General features: G+C 31.3%; 2 protein-coding genes and 1 pseudogene across 5 annotated transcripts; 1 reads left to right on the plus strand and 2 right to left on the minus strand.

Annotated features, from left to right (window-relative positions):
* Positions 1–1,508: 1,508 nt before the first annotated feature.
* LOC107636950 (serine/threonine-protein kinase STN8, chloroplastic-like) lies at positions 1,509–4,550 on the plus strand (annotated as a pseudogene). Its single transcript, XR_015880835.1, has 4 exons — positions 1,509–2,075; positions 2,120–2,293; positions 2,781–3,173; positions 4,102–4,550. The product of XR_015880835.1 is annotated as a serine/threonine-protein kinase STN8, chloroplastic-like (transcript).
* Positions 4,551–5,081: 531 nt separating this feature from the next.
* On the minus strand, positions 5,082–10,673 carry LOC107637995 (mannan endo-1,4-beta-mannosidase 6). The gene is made up of 5 exons (XM_016341204.3): positions 10,469–10,673; positions 9,179–9,458; positions 7,056–7,250; positions 5,995–6,329; positions 5,082–5,666 (listed from the first exon to the last, which is right to left on the minus strand). The coding sequence occupies exons 1-5, from the start codon at positions 10,621–10,623 to the stop codon at positions 5,240–5,242; spliced, it is 1,392 nt and encodes a 463-aa protein (XP_016196690.1). The 5' UTR covers positions 10,624–10,673; the 3' UTR covers positions 5,082–5,239.
* Positions 10,674–11,639: 966 nt separating this feature from the next.
* On the minus strand, positions 11,640–16,057 carry LOC107639707 (mitochondrial ATP-independent inner membrane protease subunit 1b). 3 transcript variants are annotated; one of them, XM_088485557.1, is made up of 5 exons: positions 15,781–16,057; positions 13,671–13,798; positions 12,643–12,867; positions 12,030–12,140; positions 11,640–11,946 (listed from the first exon to the last, which is right to left on the minus strand). In XM_088485557.1, the coding sequence occupies exons 2-5, from the start codon at positions 13,794–13,796 to the stop codon at positions 11,905–11,907; spliced, it is 504 nt and encodes a 167-aa protein (XP_088341683.1). In that variant the 5' UTR covers positions 13,797–13,798; positions 15,781–16,057; the 3' UTR covers positions 11,640–11,904. The 3 variants fall into 3 exon arrangements, with proteins under 3 accessions (XP_088341683.1, XP_016198761.1, XP_088341684.1); XM_016343275.2 differs by having other exon boundaries at positions 13,671–13,824; XM_088485558.1 differs by lacking the exons at positions 11,640–11,946; positions 12,030–12,140 and adding an exon at positions 12,158–12,373 and having other exon boundaries at positions 13,671–13,824.
* Between the last annotated feature and the right edge of the window lie 491 nt (positions 16,058–16,548).

Below are 16,548 nucleotides of genomic sequence, written 5' to 3' on the forward strand. Positions count from 1 at the left end.
AGAATACACAAAATTAAAAATTCTAAATATGTAATACTAAATCTTTAATTGAACATTAAACAATATTAAATAATCAAATTAACTTTAATCAAAATAATTAATTATTAATCGGTCATGAATGGTTGAACCAGTTGGCCATCTAACATAAATGATAAAATTAAAAAAAAAACTAAATCAAGAAACAGAGACTCAAAAAAAGGACAAAACGCATACAAAAAATAGAGGATACAGAAGAAAAGAAGGGACAAAGTCCCAGCAACAGCAGATCGAAGGCAAGGGTGCAGCAGGCAGCGGTGGTGAGGGTGCAGCAATAGCATGAAACAATGGCGACAAAGAAGATAGAACTGTAGGAGTAGTCGAACTCGTGAACGGTGATAGCATGATGGAGTTGCCGATAGTGGAGATATGAAGAAATACAAAGTAGAGGGCAACATAGGTAAAATTCACAAAGACAATGGCGCAAATCAGAGTAGAGGTAACAGACGCAGACGAACAGCGGCAGCTCAACGGGGAACAACGACTGCGGCAGAACATGGAGAAAGTAAAACTTGAGAGAAACGACGCAGGTGAGTAATTTGTGAGTGAGTTTTCTTTCATTCTTTAGGAGTGTTATCGTAACCCTAATAAAAAAAGTGTTTTTTTTTTAAAATAACATTTTTTTGAACAAAAATGAAGAAAAAACACAAACTCGCTAACTCGGTCCTAAACTCACGAGTTTGTCCGAGTTTGATCGAGTCTAGCCAAGTCTAGCCGAGTTTATTCAAGATAGAGTCTATGTCCGAGTCAACTCGACTTCATATCTAAACTCGTACGAGTTTACGAGTTAACTCGAAAGTTTGACAATAATGGATGAGATGTCATTAAATTTTATTATATATGATGATAAAGAGTTTATTTAATCTTTAATCATCTATGTCAATGTAAAAGTTAGAGTAAAGTGATAAACAAACTTTAAAATTTACATAATTTGAAGTATTTTGTTGACGTTTATTATCTTGAAAGATTTTATTAGTATTTTTTTTAGAGATTAATTTATTCAAAATATAAATTTTTAGAAATTTATTTATCATTTTACTCTAAAAATTATCTAAAATTTTTAAAAATAATTAGTCCGGACTATTTTCAGAGTTTATGCTCTTATATGAAATTAAATTTAGCAATTTGCATAAAATTAAGAAAAGGATCATATATTTTTTTATTTGAAAATAAAAAATACTATACCCGTCAAAATTTAATATTCTAAACAACAAAAAGAATAAAGGGGTTATGAGAAACATTCAGTTTCCATTATCTATTTACTTATTTTTTATTAAATATTTTGAACAACCAAATTGTTTGGACTTATGATTTCTTGGATGAAGTTTTATGTAATTTTGAACCAAGAAAAATACATAGAACATGTGGATAAAGTAAGGATGAATAGGTGGCAAAAGTGCTGTCTCTGCTGAATGCTGACATTAAAAGAAAATAAAACCAAAGTCATTGTATGTAACAAGTAACAACATATCATGGTTTCTCTTATCAGCACAACTTCAACTACACTTCGTCACAATCATCACAATATATTTTTCTCCTCTGAAATCACACCACCCCATATACAATTTCCCTCTTAACACAGCGTTTCAAGAGTAACTACATTAACTCCATAAAGTGCAATGCATTCTTGGATAACATCATCCCCAAAGAGTTATTGTTGGAGTTGTACTCCACACTAGTGAAGTTCCAGAATGTAACTGAAGACTTGTCAGGTTTACAAAAATGGGAGTTTCTTGCTTTTGCTGGTTTGTCATGGATTTACTTAACTGCAAAGCCTGGTCTTCTTGTTGGAGCCATTGATGCATATCTTATGGCTCCAATTCAAATGTTTATTTGAAAGGAGAAGTCTCAAAAGGAGTGATCTTGTGATTGGAGATAAATTAGGAGAAGGGTCATTTGGTGTTGTTTATTCAGGTGTTTTGGTCCCAAGGAATGTAAATAATGTAGAACAAGAGAGGATAAAGAAGAGTGGCAATAAGGGGAGGAATGTAATAACAAAGTTGGATGCAAAATCTAAGGACAAAGTCATTCTTAAAAAGGTATCCCTAGTTATGATAGAGTACTCTGGCATAGTTTGATGCAGGTGAAAGTTGGAATTGAAGGAGCAGAAGAATTTGGTGAATGTGAGGAGTGGTTCAATTACAGACTCTCCAGAGCAGCTCCAGAAATGTGTGCTAGGTTTCTTGGAAGTTTTGTTGCTGATAAAAGCAATTCACTTTTCACAAAAGGTGGAAAATGGCTTGTTTGGAAATTTGAGGCGCTCTTATTTATGTTTCTGCTTGATAAAGGTTAAAATTTTGCTGTTAATCTATTTAGTTTTACCAAATTTAAAATTGAGTCGCTACACTTTAAAGGTTTTTAATTAGGTCCCTAAATTGATTTTAAATTTGTAATCACATCCTTGTCGTTCTAAAAACATTTAACTTAACCGTGGTGTGAGATGGATGAAAATGATTTTGCAACGTTTATTGTTAAAAATGGTCTAATTACAAATCTAAAACTGATGTAAAGACTCATTTGAAAATTTTTAAAATGCAGAAATCTAATCACAATTTGAGAAAACTATAAGAACTAACAGAATAATTTGATCTTTGATAAACTATAGGCAAATGTAGTTTATTTGTGAAATTTACATATATATATCTATACTATTTTTTTCGAAATTTTTTGTACCCTGTACCTGTATCCATGCAACTTAGGTACCAATTATTCTATACACTAATTGCAGGGTTATGATGTCACAGGGTGGCCATTCTTTCGCCGACTACATGACGGAACGAAACTTTCCTTCAAACTTGGAATCTGTCATGTTTCGACGAGTCTTGCAAGGGATAAACTCGTCGAAAAGAGATGCCTTGATCATCAAGCAAATGATTACTTCGCTTAAGAAGATTCATGATACATGCATTGTTCACAGGGATATAAAGCCTGCCAACTTGGTGGTTACAAAGCAGGGACAGATCAAACTCATTGATTTTGGTTCAGCTACTGATCTACGAATCGGAAAGAATTATGTTCCCAATTTTACCCCTTTGGATCCTGACTATTGTCCCCCAGAATTGTATGTGCTGGCTGAAGAAATAACTAGTCTTCCTCCAGAGCCAGTTGCAGCTTTTCGTTCACCAATATTATGGCAGGTTTTGTTGCTTTGTCCTATTTATGCACTCAAAATTTTTTAAGTTCCTTCTGTAGTGGTCTCAATTTTGAAACAAAACATTAAAATAGATTCAACAATCATATAAAATTAGCCGAAGTTTTTGCATAGACACAAGTTTAACACTTCATTTTTTAGGTAATATGGCAAACAAAGTGAACCGTGACAATTTTTATCTAAGTGTGTCAATGATGTGTTAAATCTGTGTTTATACAAAAATTATTAACTAAAGAAATTTGTCGGAAGAGATATGTTTAAAGAATCATACATACTAATATTAGAATCATTAGTATATCTGTGTACTTATTAGTATGATATTATTGTTAATTCAACCATACAATCTTACATAAAAAAATCAACCACACTTATAAGTTATAAGATATATATTAGAATACAAGATACAAATTGAAAATGCATTGAAAACACATATTTATACATAAATATACGATAATTGAATTTTAGTGTGTAGATATCATTTTTGTTGTTAGTTATAGGATATTATGAATTTATTATTTTGATTTGTTCCTTACCTATAAATACTTTGTATATTTGTACATTATATCGTATTCTATAGAATTATTCAGGATAAAACCTTTTCCTCTATTTCACCTTTCTACTTTCTAACAACTACAATGTTTATGAGTTTATTAACAATATATGGACTCAATTAACTTCTTTGGTTAATGTTGCTATACTAGAAATATTTTCACTAGGATTGTAAACCACACTAAGTCTGAATTCCTCATTTTCCTATAGCTTTTGAATAAGCTATAATTTTAAAATTCTAGCACCATTTACTTAATACGGTTTAAAATATGCATGCATTGTGCTTTTTCCTTTACCTGCTGTTTCTAGATACACATAAAAGGTTCTAAGATGAACCTCTATGATGATGATCATTACTATTGCAGTTGAAAAGTCCTGATCTATTTGACATGTATTCTGCTGGGATTATACTCTTGCAAATGGCAATACCAACCTTAAGGTCTAAATCTACTCTGAAGAATTTCAATTTGGAATTAAGGAACTGTGGATTTTACCTGAAAAAATGGCGGGACTTTACTCGCAACTGGTTTGATTTTCGAATCCTCGACGGGGACTCTGGTAGAGGTTGAGACTTAGCAACCAAGCTTATCTCCAAGAGGGATTTCCCGGCCAGCGGACGCTTATTGGTCGCGGCTGCTTTGAGGCATCCTTAATTTCTTCTAGGTGGTGATCAGGCAGTTTTAGTCCTTTCAGAGTTAAGTTTGAGCACAAGGTGATTTGATTAGCAATGTCATTATTGTAAGTAGTATATTTATCAAATAATTTTCTTTTTTATTCCTTTATTTTTAAGGAAAAATGATTCATATATTTTTGAATGTTGTAGAGTTTAGCTGAATTCCTTATTTTCCTTCTTATTGTTGTTAAGAAGTTTAACTTGGCCGTCGTCAATTTATCTCAGGTTAAGAATTAATGTGAGTCACGAATATGAAATTGGAGAACCAAATTTAATAAATTAAAATTTTGGAGATCAAATTGAAGCGCTAATGTAACTCGGGAACTAATGTGAGTATTAATTCATTTAACTAGATAACCAAAAAGTTTAAAATCTACATAATATTTGTTAGAATAATGATGATGTTCAAGTTTTATAAAATTTGGAACAAATGATAGTAATGATAAGTAATTATTATTAAGAGTTAAATCGATAAAAAAATACAGATGAATATTCCATTCAATTCAAGTGAGATTCACATCTTATTTAATAAATACTATACTAATTGTACATAAAAAATTAACGATTCACATAAAATATATGTTAAAATATAAAATAATTTTTAGTATGATAATCATATTTATTTCTATAAATATAAACCATAAATCAATACAATATTTTTACATAACATTCTTTTGGAGTGCTCCAATGCATGCAAATATAGTGTTACATTATTTAATTCATTAAATACCACATGATATATACAAATATACATATAAATTATATATTCTTGTTTTAATTTGATAGAGTAAAATATATTGTATGAGATATATTAATACATGGATCAGAATCTAGAATTCATCATGAGGATCATAGATGACTTTCTTCTTCTTACAACTCCACTGGAATTTAGAAGAACACATTGAATTGAACAAAGCAAGCCTTGAGGACTGAAGTGACACAACAGCAGAAGTAGAAGGAGACTTAGAGAGCACAATAGCATAACCATCATCCATGTTATCAGTTCCTTCAGGAAACACCTGCCACAAGAGTGTTCCGCCGCCACTTCCTCCTTTCTTTGTGGAGTTTAAGATTGTTTTGTACACACTTGTTATAAGGTTGTCTCTGTATGTTGCATTGTAGCCAGGGTCCTTTGATGATACACCGAATTCTGCAAAGATTATTGGCATTCCCAGATGCTTTTCCGCGTCTTCTATGTGGGATTGCATCCATGATGTTATGAATTCTAGATGGCTTTCGGAAATTTGCTGTGAGATCCTTCAATTTTCGTAATTCATAATTAAGGAGTTATTACAAGATATACTATTAACGGTTTTATATATAAAAAAAAGGAACACTGAAAAAGAATACCTTCTCTTATTACCTATATAAATATATAAACACAGAAAAATTTTTTGACATAAAGATAAAGAGTTCGGTTCTTTTATATATTAATCTGTTGTCTTTTTTGACATAAGGATAAGGAGTTTGGTTTGTCTTGTAATTTAAAGATTTAGAATAACTAATAACGGTTAAAAAAAATCAAGACTAAAATATAATCATGATTCAGAAAATGTTTTGCAGAGCAATTTAGGAGATGACATACCAAGAGTCAGCATATATGTGAGCAGAAGCAAAGTCAACACCAAGAACCTGGTGGTTCCTAATGAAATCAGTTCCAACTTGTGTTGCATATGAATTTGGATTGAACTGAGTTCTGTGAGGGGTTGAGGGCCCATAAAATCCTTCAACTCCAATTTCTACTAGGTGCTTTGGATCAATCTTCTTCACATGGAATGCCATTTCTTGTATCCAATCCTGAAGCTTATCACCAGCGGGATCTGAGGTGCATCGAGGTTCATTCATCAATTCCCATGCAAATATGGTTGGATCTTCCTTGTATGTCATATTTGTCAATGTGTTCACTCTATTCAACACCGTCTATAGAAACATTCAAAATTATTAATTCTACTGTTGCATTGTTTCCTTAAATGTTAATGTAATAAGGTTAAAAGATAATATTTTAACAAAAAAGTATAGGTAGACAATGAGAATATTAAACAATGTGAATAATGGATACGTCGAATGTTCAATTTAATAGGTATACAGATAATTATAATTATGTTCATTATTTTTAATTGGATAGTTATTTCTTTTGATTTGATTTACTCATGCACAGTTAACATTGACTGGATGTTCAATTCACTAGGTGTGCAGATAGTTAGGTAATTTGGGATGAAGTATTTTTTTTACTTTATTGAGTCAATTTTAGAGTCTATTGTTCACAAAAATCATTGTCTACCTAGTAAAACTGTATTTTAATTTATCACGTCAGCATTTACATTAACAAATTTAAAAAAATTTGACAATAAGACCAAAATATATATAATATAACAATAAAATAATTTTTATAATAATTTAATATAGTGAGATGAAATTTAATAATGTAATAAAAACAAATAAATATTATTACTATGTATTATTCACAATTTTTTTTAATTCTAGTGGGAGTATTTGCTAATTAACATTATTTATACATTCAGCATCAACATTTGATTACAAAATTAAAATAAAATAAGACATTTTAAATAATACTAAAAATTTATCTATGTTAAATGTTAAAAGACTAAGTGAGTACTTTATTATTAATTAGAGGAAAGAACTTGCCTTAACATGGTTCTTGTAGTAGGTTCTAAGAGTTGGATGTGAGAAGAAGTCGTCATCAGAAGAGACATTGAGGCCAGCATCTTTTCCCCATTTCACATACTGTGCTTTTCCACCATATGCTTCCCAATTGTTTGCCAGTGATAATATCAACCTGATCTTGTATTTCTTTGCTTCACTTACCACAAAATCCAATGCCTTTGATTCCATTAGAAATGGAACATTGTAACAAAAAAAAAAAAAAGAAACATAATTTCTCATTGGCTCACTAGTCAAAAGAATATGGTAACTAATCAATAGTGTTTTTTTCTATGAAATAATATTTATGTGAAGATATAACATTGCAAGCGATTAGATGATTCAGTAAAATATATTCGGTCAAACACATTTAGGTTCAGTTTGGGTTAAACAATTTAATTAAACTCTTTTTGAAAAAATAGTTTAACCAATAAATGATTATATTAAAAATAGTTTATAAATAAGTTATTTTGTATTTGGGTTTTTAGTTTTAAAGGTGCTTATTTTAAAAAAAAAAAATATGATAAAAAACTTTTTATTCTGAGAGAAGTTATTTTCTTTTTAATTTCTCTATAAACTCCTAAATAGCTTCTTAGAAAGCTGCAATTTGATTTTAAAAATTACATCAGACATTAATACTACTACTTTTCATAAGTCAAAAACTTAAAAGAATTACTTTTAAAATTTTCCAAACGGATATTAATAGTTTATAATATTATCTTCACGTGAAAATATTTTATAAAATTTACAACCTTAATTAATTAAGGAACATGTCTCTTGAAGACATCTTTATCATAAATATTTTACCCAAAAAAAAAACATCATATTTTTTATTGGTTCACTATTTAAAAAAATATGGTAATTAATTAATAATGGTTATTTTTACTAAGGCATCTTTATATAAAGATAATATTGTAAATGATTAAATGAATTAGTCAAATATATTCTATCAAATACATCTAATCGTTTATAATATTATCTTCATATGAAGATGTCTTTATAAAAATAAGGGATAAGTATTGTTTTGGTCCCTAATATTGAGAGTTAGAATCGAAATCGTCTCTAACATAATTTTTTATTTAGAATTATTCTTAACGTTTTTTTCGTATTAAAATTGTTCTTTTTAATAAAATTTTTTATTTTATTACTAAATTATCCCTATTAATAAAAAAAATTATAAAATTAAAAAAAAAAAACACGCAAGGGGACAGGGGAGAAGGAAAAAGGGGAAGGGCGCGAGGGAGTGGGGGAAGTAAAAGGGGAAAGGGGAAGGGGAAGGGGGAGGGGGAGCGGTGCTGGCGAAGGGGAGCTTTCTGTTTTTGCTTGAGCTTGTGCTTGAGCTTCAACTTCTGCTTCTGTGACTGCTGCGTTGCCAGGAAGGGGAACCGACACGAGGAGGGCGGCGCGCGAAGGAGAGAGAGAGATCTGAGGCTGAGCTAGGTTCCTACCACCGTCGATCTGCCTAGCCGTCGTAGCTCCATCGCCCACGAGCTGCCGATGGTTCTGTTCTGCATCTATTTTTTCTTTTTGCTTCAGCTTCTGCTCCTTACTTTGGCCTCTACTTTCTACTTCTGCTTCTTGTGCTTCTGTGACTACTTCGGCTTTTACTTTTAATTCTGATTTTGATTTGTTGTTTTCTAATTTTATTGTTGTTGCGTGTTGATTTGGTTGTTGAATTTGTTGAATTTGTATTGATTTGTTGATTTGTTGAATTTCTGATTCCTTGATTTATTGAATTTGTGTTGATTTCATTGATGTTGTTATTTTTTGTGGTGGAAGTGCTGGTGCGGGTGCCGGTGGTGGTGGTGGAGGGTATTTTTGTCCGAAAAAAGTTAAAAAGACGATTTTAATATGAAAAAAATGTTAAGGATGATTCTAAATAAAAGATTACGTTAGAAACGGTTTCAATTCTAACCTTCAACGTTAGGCACCAAAACAATACTTATCCCTAAAATAACCACCTTAACTAAATATTTTTTATGTGAAGATGATATTGTAAACATTTAGATGGATCAATCAAACAATATTCACTCAAACACATCTAACAATTAATAATATCATTTTCACATAAAAATATCTTTATTAAAATAACCATAAGGAGCATGCACCTTGAAGACATCTTCATCATAAACGGATGGAGATTTTTGTAGGGCCCTCCATTGGGCATCATTGAAGGCCCAAGTCCTACAAACGGTCATGCCAACTGAGGAAGCTTGTTGGAACACCTCAGTGACCTTCCCTCTTGTTGACTCATCCACAGCAAACACCATCAGCCAGTATGTGTTGAATCCATTTATGTAAAATGGTTTCTCATTCACCACAAATTGGTTCCCTCTCTTTTGCACCATTTCCCATTCATCTTCTTCCATCTCCCCCACCGTTTCAATCCTTAATTATTAGTAGTACAAATTATTCAATATACATATGTAATAGTTAATTATCAGTTAACATGTTAGAAACAACAATAGAAAATTCTAGAGTAATTGTAGCATGATTAGCCACTATGGTCACTACTCTTTCCAATAAATAAATATATTAGTCTTTTAAGGTATGAGTTCGACATAAATTATTTCACCAAAGTTGAGATATGTCTACCTCAGACTCAATGAACGCTCACGAAAATGTTTATAAATTAATTTTTTACTGAAAGAATCTTGTAGGAATGAAGAAGATTTATTCAATTTACATCTTAGAAATATGTTACCAAGTTGTTATTACCACTTGTGCTAACCTCCTTGCTATTATGGGCACTATGGTATTATCTGTCACTTTCTTGAAGAGTCATGCACTAATAACATCAAGCATTTAGATCACATAATGGATCATTGTATGTGAGTGAGATTTTAAGGATTACTTTATTTCTAGTATACGTAGGTAGGGGAACTCCAATATTATAATATTGGTAATGCTAGGAAGAAAAAAAAAAGAGTTAGAATTTATCTTATTTAATTTTTATTAATTATTGTAATAATTAATAAATATTAAATAAAATAAGTATTAATTAGTTTTTACTAATTTTTTTTATTATCAAATATTTCTGTTAATAATATAGAGTGGAATCTAAGATGACTATTATTATAATAGTCATAGTAGTTATACAATTTTAGTAATATTTAAAAAAATATTAAAATTAAAGTCATATTGTTTTATATTTTAGTAATAATTTTTATTTTATCTTTTAAAATAAAAAATATTATCACATAATAAAAAATTTATTTAAATAAAAATATTATTAAAATTACATAACCAGTATAACTACCGTAATAACAGATACCATAATATAAAGGGAAGTAATTAACAAAAACTATCTTCCATTTAGTTTGGCATCTTTCTCCAAAAGAAAAAAAAAATCATCATAAGATGAATTTGATAGAAAATAATTAATTTCTAATTCATACCCATAACTTGAGATAGAATTTGGAACATGATTTTGCTCTTCCTTGTCAGATTCTTCATTCTTAATACTGCCATCTTCTAATGCATTGGCAATTGAAGATTTTGTAAGAATAATCAGAAGGGCCAAAGAAATTGTGCCTAGTTGCAATCTCTTCATTGTGATTGGTTGCCTAGGTAGCCACAATGTTCATGCTCTTTTTGCACTACATTATATATGCGAATATCTTAGTAGTTTAATAGACATGAGTAGTGTACAAGTGGAGATCATGTTTTTAACTCTAGCTTTAAAGCAAAGTTTAACTACATTGTTGAGCAAAATGTATAGACAAATGAAGGGTAGAAGTAAAGTTGCAGAAATTTAACTTGATGGATCCTCCCTAAAATAGATGCTATAGTGGGTTCCAATATACCAAACTATTCGATACAAAGAAGCTTTTTAAATTTGCAACTAGCTCGAATTACTATTGTAAGAATGATATAATCTGAATATATAACATGGGCTAACACAATCAATGTCATTACAATCACAGTTGTTAGAAAATTCAAACTGTACTATTCAATTCGATTTGGCTTCCAAATGGAACAAGAACAAGTGTGAATAATCAGCAAAGACACTGAATCACAAATGTATGAACAGGTCCGGTTCCAATATCCGATTCAGAAGATACCAACCATTCATAATTAACATTCTTTCTAAATCAATCTAAAAGTTCGAATTAGAAATTAAAAAAAAATTCCCGATACATAAACATTCCGCATTAACGTAAAATCCGGTTCTTTTTCACATTAACATAAAATCCGGAAAAGAACCGTATCTAAAAAATGTAATGTACACAATCTAACCTAATAATTTCCAAGGCTTAAACCCGTAATATTGAAGTCGCGTAATATTGAAGTCACACGGAGACAAAATAATATAGATGTGATAAGTTAAGTCACTATGAGTGACATAGTGTGGTAACTAAAGAATCTAATAGTGAGCATAAAATTTTAAATTTAAACTTATTATAGTCAATATTTCAGTCAATTGCTATTTGTAACTATGAAAAACTTGAGCTTATAATTCTAAGTTATAAATTTATTATTAATTATGCATTTTAACTTACAGTATGCTCATAGACAATGAGATTTTTTTAACCCAAGTATCATAGATCTATTTACTGGAGTGTTAAATTTTAAACTATTTATCTCATTGTTATCTTTTGACAAGATAGTATATTTTGTATTATTTTTTTGCCACCTAAGGCTCCAAATGTGCAACTTAGAAACATAATATTGGAATCAATGGAATTAGGATAGAAAAGCTAGTGAACTTGAACAAATTGTACGGTATGAGATCGAAGAGAAGAGAGAGAGGAGAGAGAGAGGGAAACGAAAAGGGGATTTGTGAAGCTGAATTTCATTGAACTTCACTTGAGAATCATAAAGTACACTCACATCAGTGTTTCCAGAAAGGTCCAAAACCTTTGATTGGCCATACCTACAGAGTAGAAACATCAAAAGATTAGATGAAAAAACAAAGAAAGAAGGGGGACAACAATTTTTCAAGTAAACAAATATTACCCTCCAAAATAGCCTGTGCTGAATAAGTCCATAAGGAACAGCACCAAAATTCCTTGAATCATTGGATTTATATGCATTATCACCCTGTATCCAAACGTGACCCTTTGGAACCTAAATAACACAGACATAGACAACATAATCTATATAGCCATTTTGTAAGGGTGGGGAACAAATCAACACAAGAAGCTATAAATAAGGTGGTCGAGGCCTCATTTGCCTCGTGAGCAACCACACCCGGGTCTGAAACTTGGTTGAGACCAAGTAGTGGATAGGAACCCTTAAAAGTGTTGTGTGTAATGTGCATGAGTTTGTGATGTTAAGTTGGGGCTAACCAACTCATCTGACTGAAAAAAAAAAAAAAAAAAGAAGCTATAAATAAGCAAATACCAAGCCGGCAATTAAAATGATGAACCAAAATGAACCATGCCTCAAACCAATTATTCAAAAGAAAAGGCGAACTCATACACTACCAAACCAAAACCAAAACTCAAAATCAAAAGAGAATAAAATCTATGCTACATTGACAATGTAAAGTTGTTTTGGTGCATAGAAATTAAATCCTAATTAAAACCATAGAACGAAAAGCACTAGAAAAATAAGAAATCAATCATACCACAATAGTTTCCTGCTTATCAGGCTCATCAGGGTTAGAAATGTATGTAACAGTATCATCCTCCATTCCAACCAATCGTTTAGCAATAAGCTTCCTAGGGTTTTGAGGGGAGCGAATAATCACAATATCTCCACGAGTAACTTTACCAAATCTAGTTGAGATCCTTTCACCCAAAAACATTGTTGGGATCAAATCTATTGTGGGAAGCATGCTGGGACCAGATGTCTGATGCATTGGAGCTGATTAGTTGCTTTTCATAAGAAACAAGTGATGCCCACATTACTCTCCAATTAACTCAACTTAAAAAATTCTCTGAAATTTTGTAAGACTAGGCAGTAATTATAAGTCTAGGCAATAGAGAAAGAGTCAGATTAGAATATGAAGAGCAGAATTACAGAAGGGAGAGTAGGAAGAGAATAGAAGGGAATGAGAAAAATAGAAGTTGGAGGGTATAAAAGTGATACTCTCTCGGTCTTTGATGAATCCATTGAAGAACCAATTATGGAAAGTAGATAACAAGGTATCATTCGAGCAGCTACCACCCTCCTAAGATCCCTCCCGGTCTAAAATCCCAACTTTGATCCTCTCTCTATAACAGAATTACCTCCTCTCCACCAACCTTTCCAGCTGTCCTATTTGTTACATTAGTTGGCCCTATTTTCATTTTCAACTCCCTTTTCTTTCACTTTTCTATTGTAAATAAAAGGTAAAGGAGCTATTTTACCACCATCCTCTCTAACTGACTTAATTGCTTCCCTTCCCTCCTTGTTTTCTTCACTTGAGAACTTAACAGATTCCTAATTGTTACAATATCTTAATTAAATTAATACTGTCAGATTATTGTAATAGTTAAGTGTATTTGTGGAGATCCATTTTAAAGTGAAGGAATACAGTTAATCACCTTTTTTTTTTCTTTTGATTTATAATTTCAAAGAATGATATGATGGAAGTTTGTCATGATCAATTTGCGAGTTTCTTGAAAAAGGAATAGAATTATAAGAAAAAGCAAATAGATACCACATGCTTACCACAACAAAGGTGACCAAATAGGTGTCGGTGACATGTAGAAAACAGAAGAACTTTCCAAGAGAGAATGCTTTTTCCAACCCCTCTTTGGCAAATAATCCAAGTGGCCCCAGGTTTCTAAATCCCATGGCTTTGCTCAGCATTAACAAGGGAAGACTGTGTCAAATTTAATTTCAAGAAAAAAGCTTATTCAATTGCGGAAAGAGTAGGATAGAGGTAGAAGATGATTAAGCTCAGTCCTTGTTATATGTAGAAAATCAAATCAAATCAATTCAATACTTAAATACCACGAGTCTATTTTACTCCTCATTCCTCAAATCAATTCAAAAGTTTATGTTGATTATATTGTCTGGACATGGGGAAATAAGACTTGACAATTTTCTTCAAATATTGACAATTCTGAATTCTGATTAAGACCCAAATTTAGTACAACAGCTGATCAAAGGAAAGCAAGCAATCTCAAGTGAAATAACCTGTAAAGATGCAGCAAATCCTTTTACACAGCACACATATTACAAGTCGTTAGGCATTTAAAATGTTATATGTCCAAGATCCAAAAAGGAACAAAAGATAAATCAAGAACTGCAAACAATTACATGCAAGGCACTTATTACATTGTGTTTAATGAATATACATTAGTGAACCTAAATGGCAAGCAAAACAGAAGCAAATTAAGGCCTATCTCCTTCCATTTATCTTTAATTAAATTCAAATGACAAGCAAAACAAGCAAATTAAGGCTCCAGAATGTTAATTAGTTAAAGTAACAAGGTTTAATCATACACAAGCAAATCAAACAAATTAAGGATCTATCTAAGCAGAAGATATCACAAAGATTAAAGAGCTCCAGCTGAATTTAATCAAGCTTAATTAGACACTGTGTTTTCACCTCATAAAGAGAGGCAAAAATCCAAGGTTCTGAGAACCGGATCGGTCATCGAACTGCTCTAGTCACTGGTTTACTAGTCTAACCGGTCCAACCGTGGTTCAACTGGAAAAATCGTTTTAGAATAAAATAATAAATATATTATAAATAAACACCCTAAAATATAATTATAGTCTAATATAAATCTTAAAATATCTTCCAAATTTAAAACACTACATGAAATGTTATCTTCCAAATTAATAATTTACAAATTTGTTATCAAACTTTACACCAAGTGTATTCCAAAAGATCACTGACTTCAATACTAAAGAATGATATTAGAGGCTAAAAAAATTCATAAATACAGTTTCATACCCTCTAATATATGTGCATACAAGCATGAGCATTTTACGGAGCTTTCCTATCATCTTTGTTTCTTTTCATTATGGCAGTAATTTCTTTTTGCTTCTGATTTGTGATTTGTCTGTAAATCTTTTATTAGAGAACTCAAGTTACAAGTGTATTGAATACATTAATATAATTAGGGGTGGTAAAGCTGGGTTTTCTCATTGTCAAATAGGGTTGACAACTGGAACTAGAGTGGAAAGCATATATAATACAAAATATTTTATTATTAAATCAGAGCAGCAGCACAGCAGAGCCAGAAATCAAATAATCATTCAACAAATAATCATCCATAACTGAAATCAATAAATCAACATCACAGTAAAAAACAGCAGCTCTCATTAACACAATCAAAAACACCAGCCGCACAACAGAACCAAAAATCAAATAAATCATCAGCAAAAATTCAAAAACAGCAACAAATAATCAACAAAAACCATGAAATCAATAAATCAACAAAAATTCAAAAACAACAGAGCCAGAAATTCAAAAACAGCAGCAGCAGCATAGAAAAGCCATTTTTATCAATAATTTCAACAAAAACACAAAACCCCTGTAATCTTATCCATGATTTCACTTCCAGAAACAGAGTTAATCAACTAAGAACAAGCAAGAATGAGGGTATCAACTAATCATCAAGCAGTAAGCCAGTAACAGAGTTAATCAACCAAGAACAAGCCAGTAACAGAGTTAAAATTCATTATCAAGCAGTGAACAAAGCCAATCAACGAAGAACGAGCAAGAACAGGTCAGTAACAGAGTTAAAATTCATTATCAACCAGTGAGCAAAGCCAATCAACCAAGAACAAGAACTGAACAATTCTAGTGCATCCGAGGCATTACCTTCGGCGAGGGCAGGGAGCGGAGATTTGACGGAGATCGACGGACAACAGGAAGCTGGCAACGAACACTGTCGAGCTGGCGACAGACGACGAGCGAAGAGCTGCGGAACAGGACCTGGAGACGCTGGCGTTGGACGAACGCGAGGAGGGCCTTCGAGAACGACGAACCAAGCGGCGACGGTGAGACGAACGGCGGCGCTATGGAGGCTAGCGTTTCCAAGTGATGCGAAGAACAGAGCAGGGTTAGTGAGTTAACGTTCTCCTTTTCTTTTTTTTTTTTTTTTTTTTTTAGCAAAGTACAAATAGATCCTTAACCTCTAAATGTGTGTTTTTTGGTGACTTTTTTTTTTGGTGACTACTCTAAGTGTGTGTTTGGATTGTGGTTTGTTAAATTGAGGTTTGAATAAAAGTGATTTTATAAAATTGATTTTGGGTAGAAATTAAGTTTGTGTCAACGTGATTTATGTTTGGCAACTCTATACTAAAATTGATTTTGATAAAATAAATATTGTTTGGATAATATTAATTAAAATTCCTTTTAGATAGATAATTACTAAAAAAGACATGACATTAAATTATAATGTTATTTTTTTTATATATGTTTAATTTTTTTTATATGTTTTTATATAGTATATTTTTAGTATTTTTAGTACTCTTTTTTAGTACGCTATAATTTTTTACAATTATTATTATTTATGGTTAATTTTTTTGTTTAATTTATTTTACCTAATGGGATTAATAGATTATATTATAAAAAGATAATAATAAA

The sequence above is a fragment of the Arachis ipaensis genome, chromosome B4, assembly GCF_059453495.1.
Source record: "Arachis ipaensis isolate K30076 ecotype BB chromosome B4, ASM5945349v1, whole genome shotgun sequence".
Classification (NCBI taxonomy): Eukaryota; Viridiplantae; Streptophyta; class Magnoliopsida; order Fabales; family Fabaceae; genus Arachis; species Arachis ipaensis.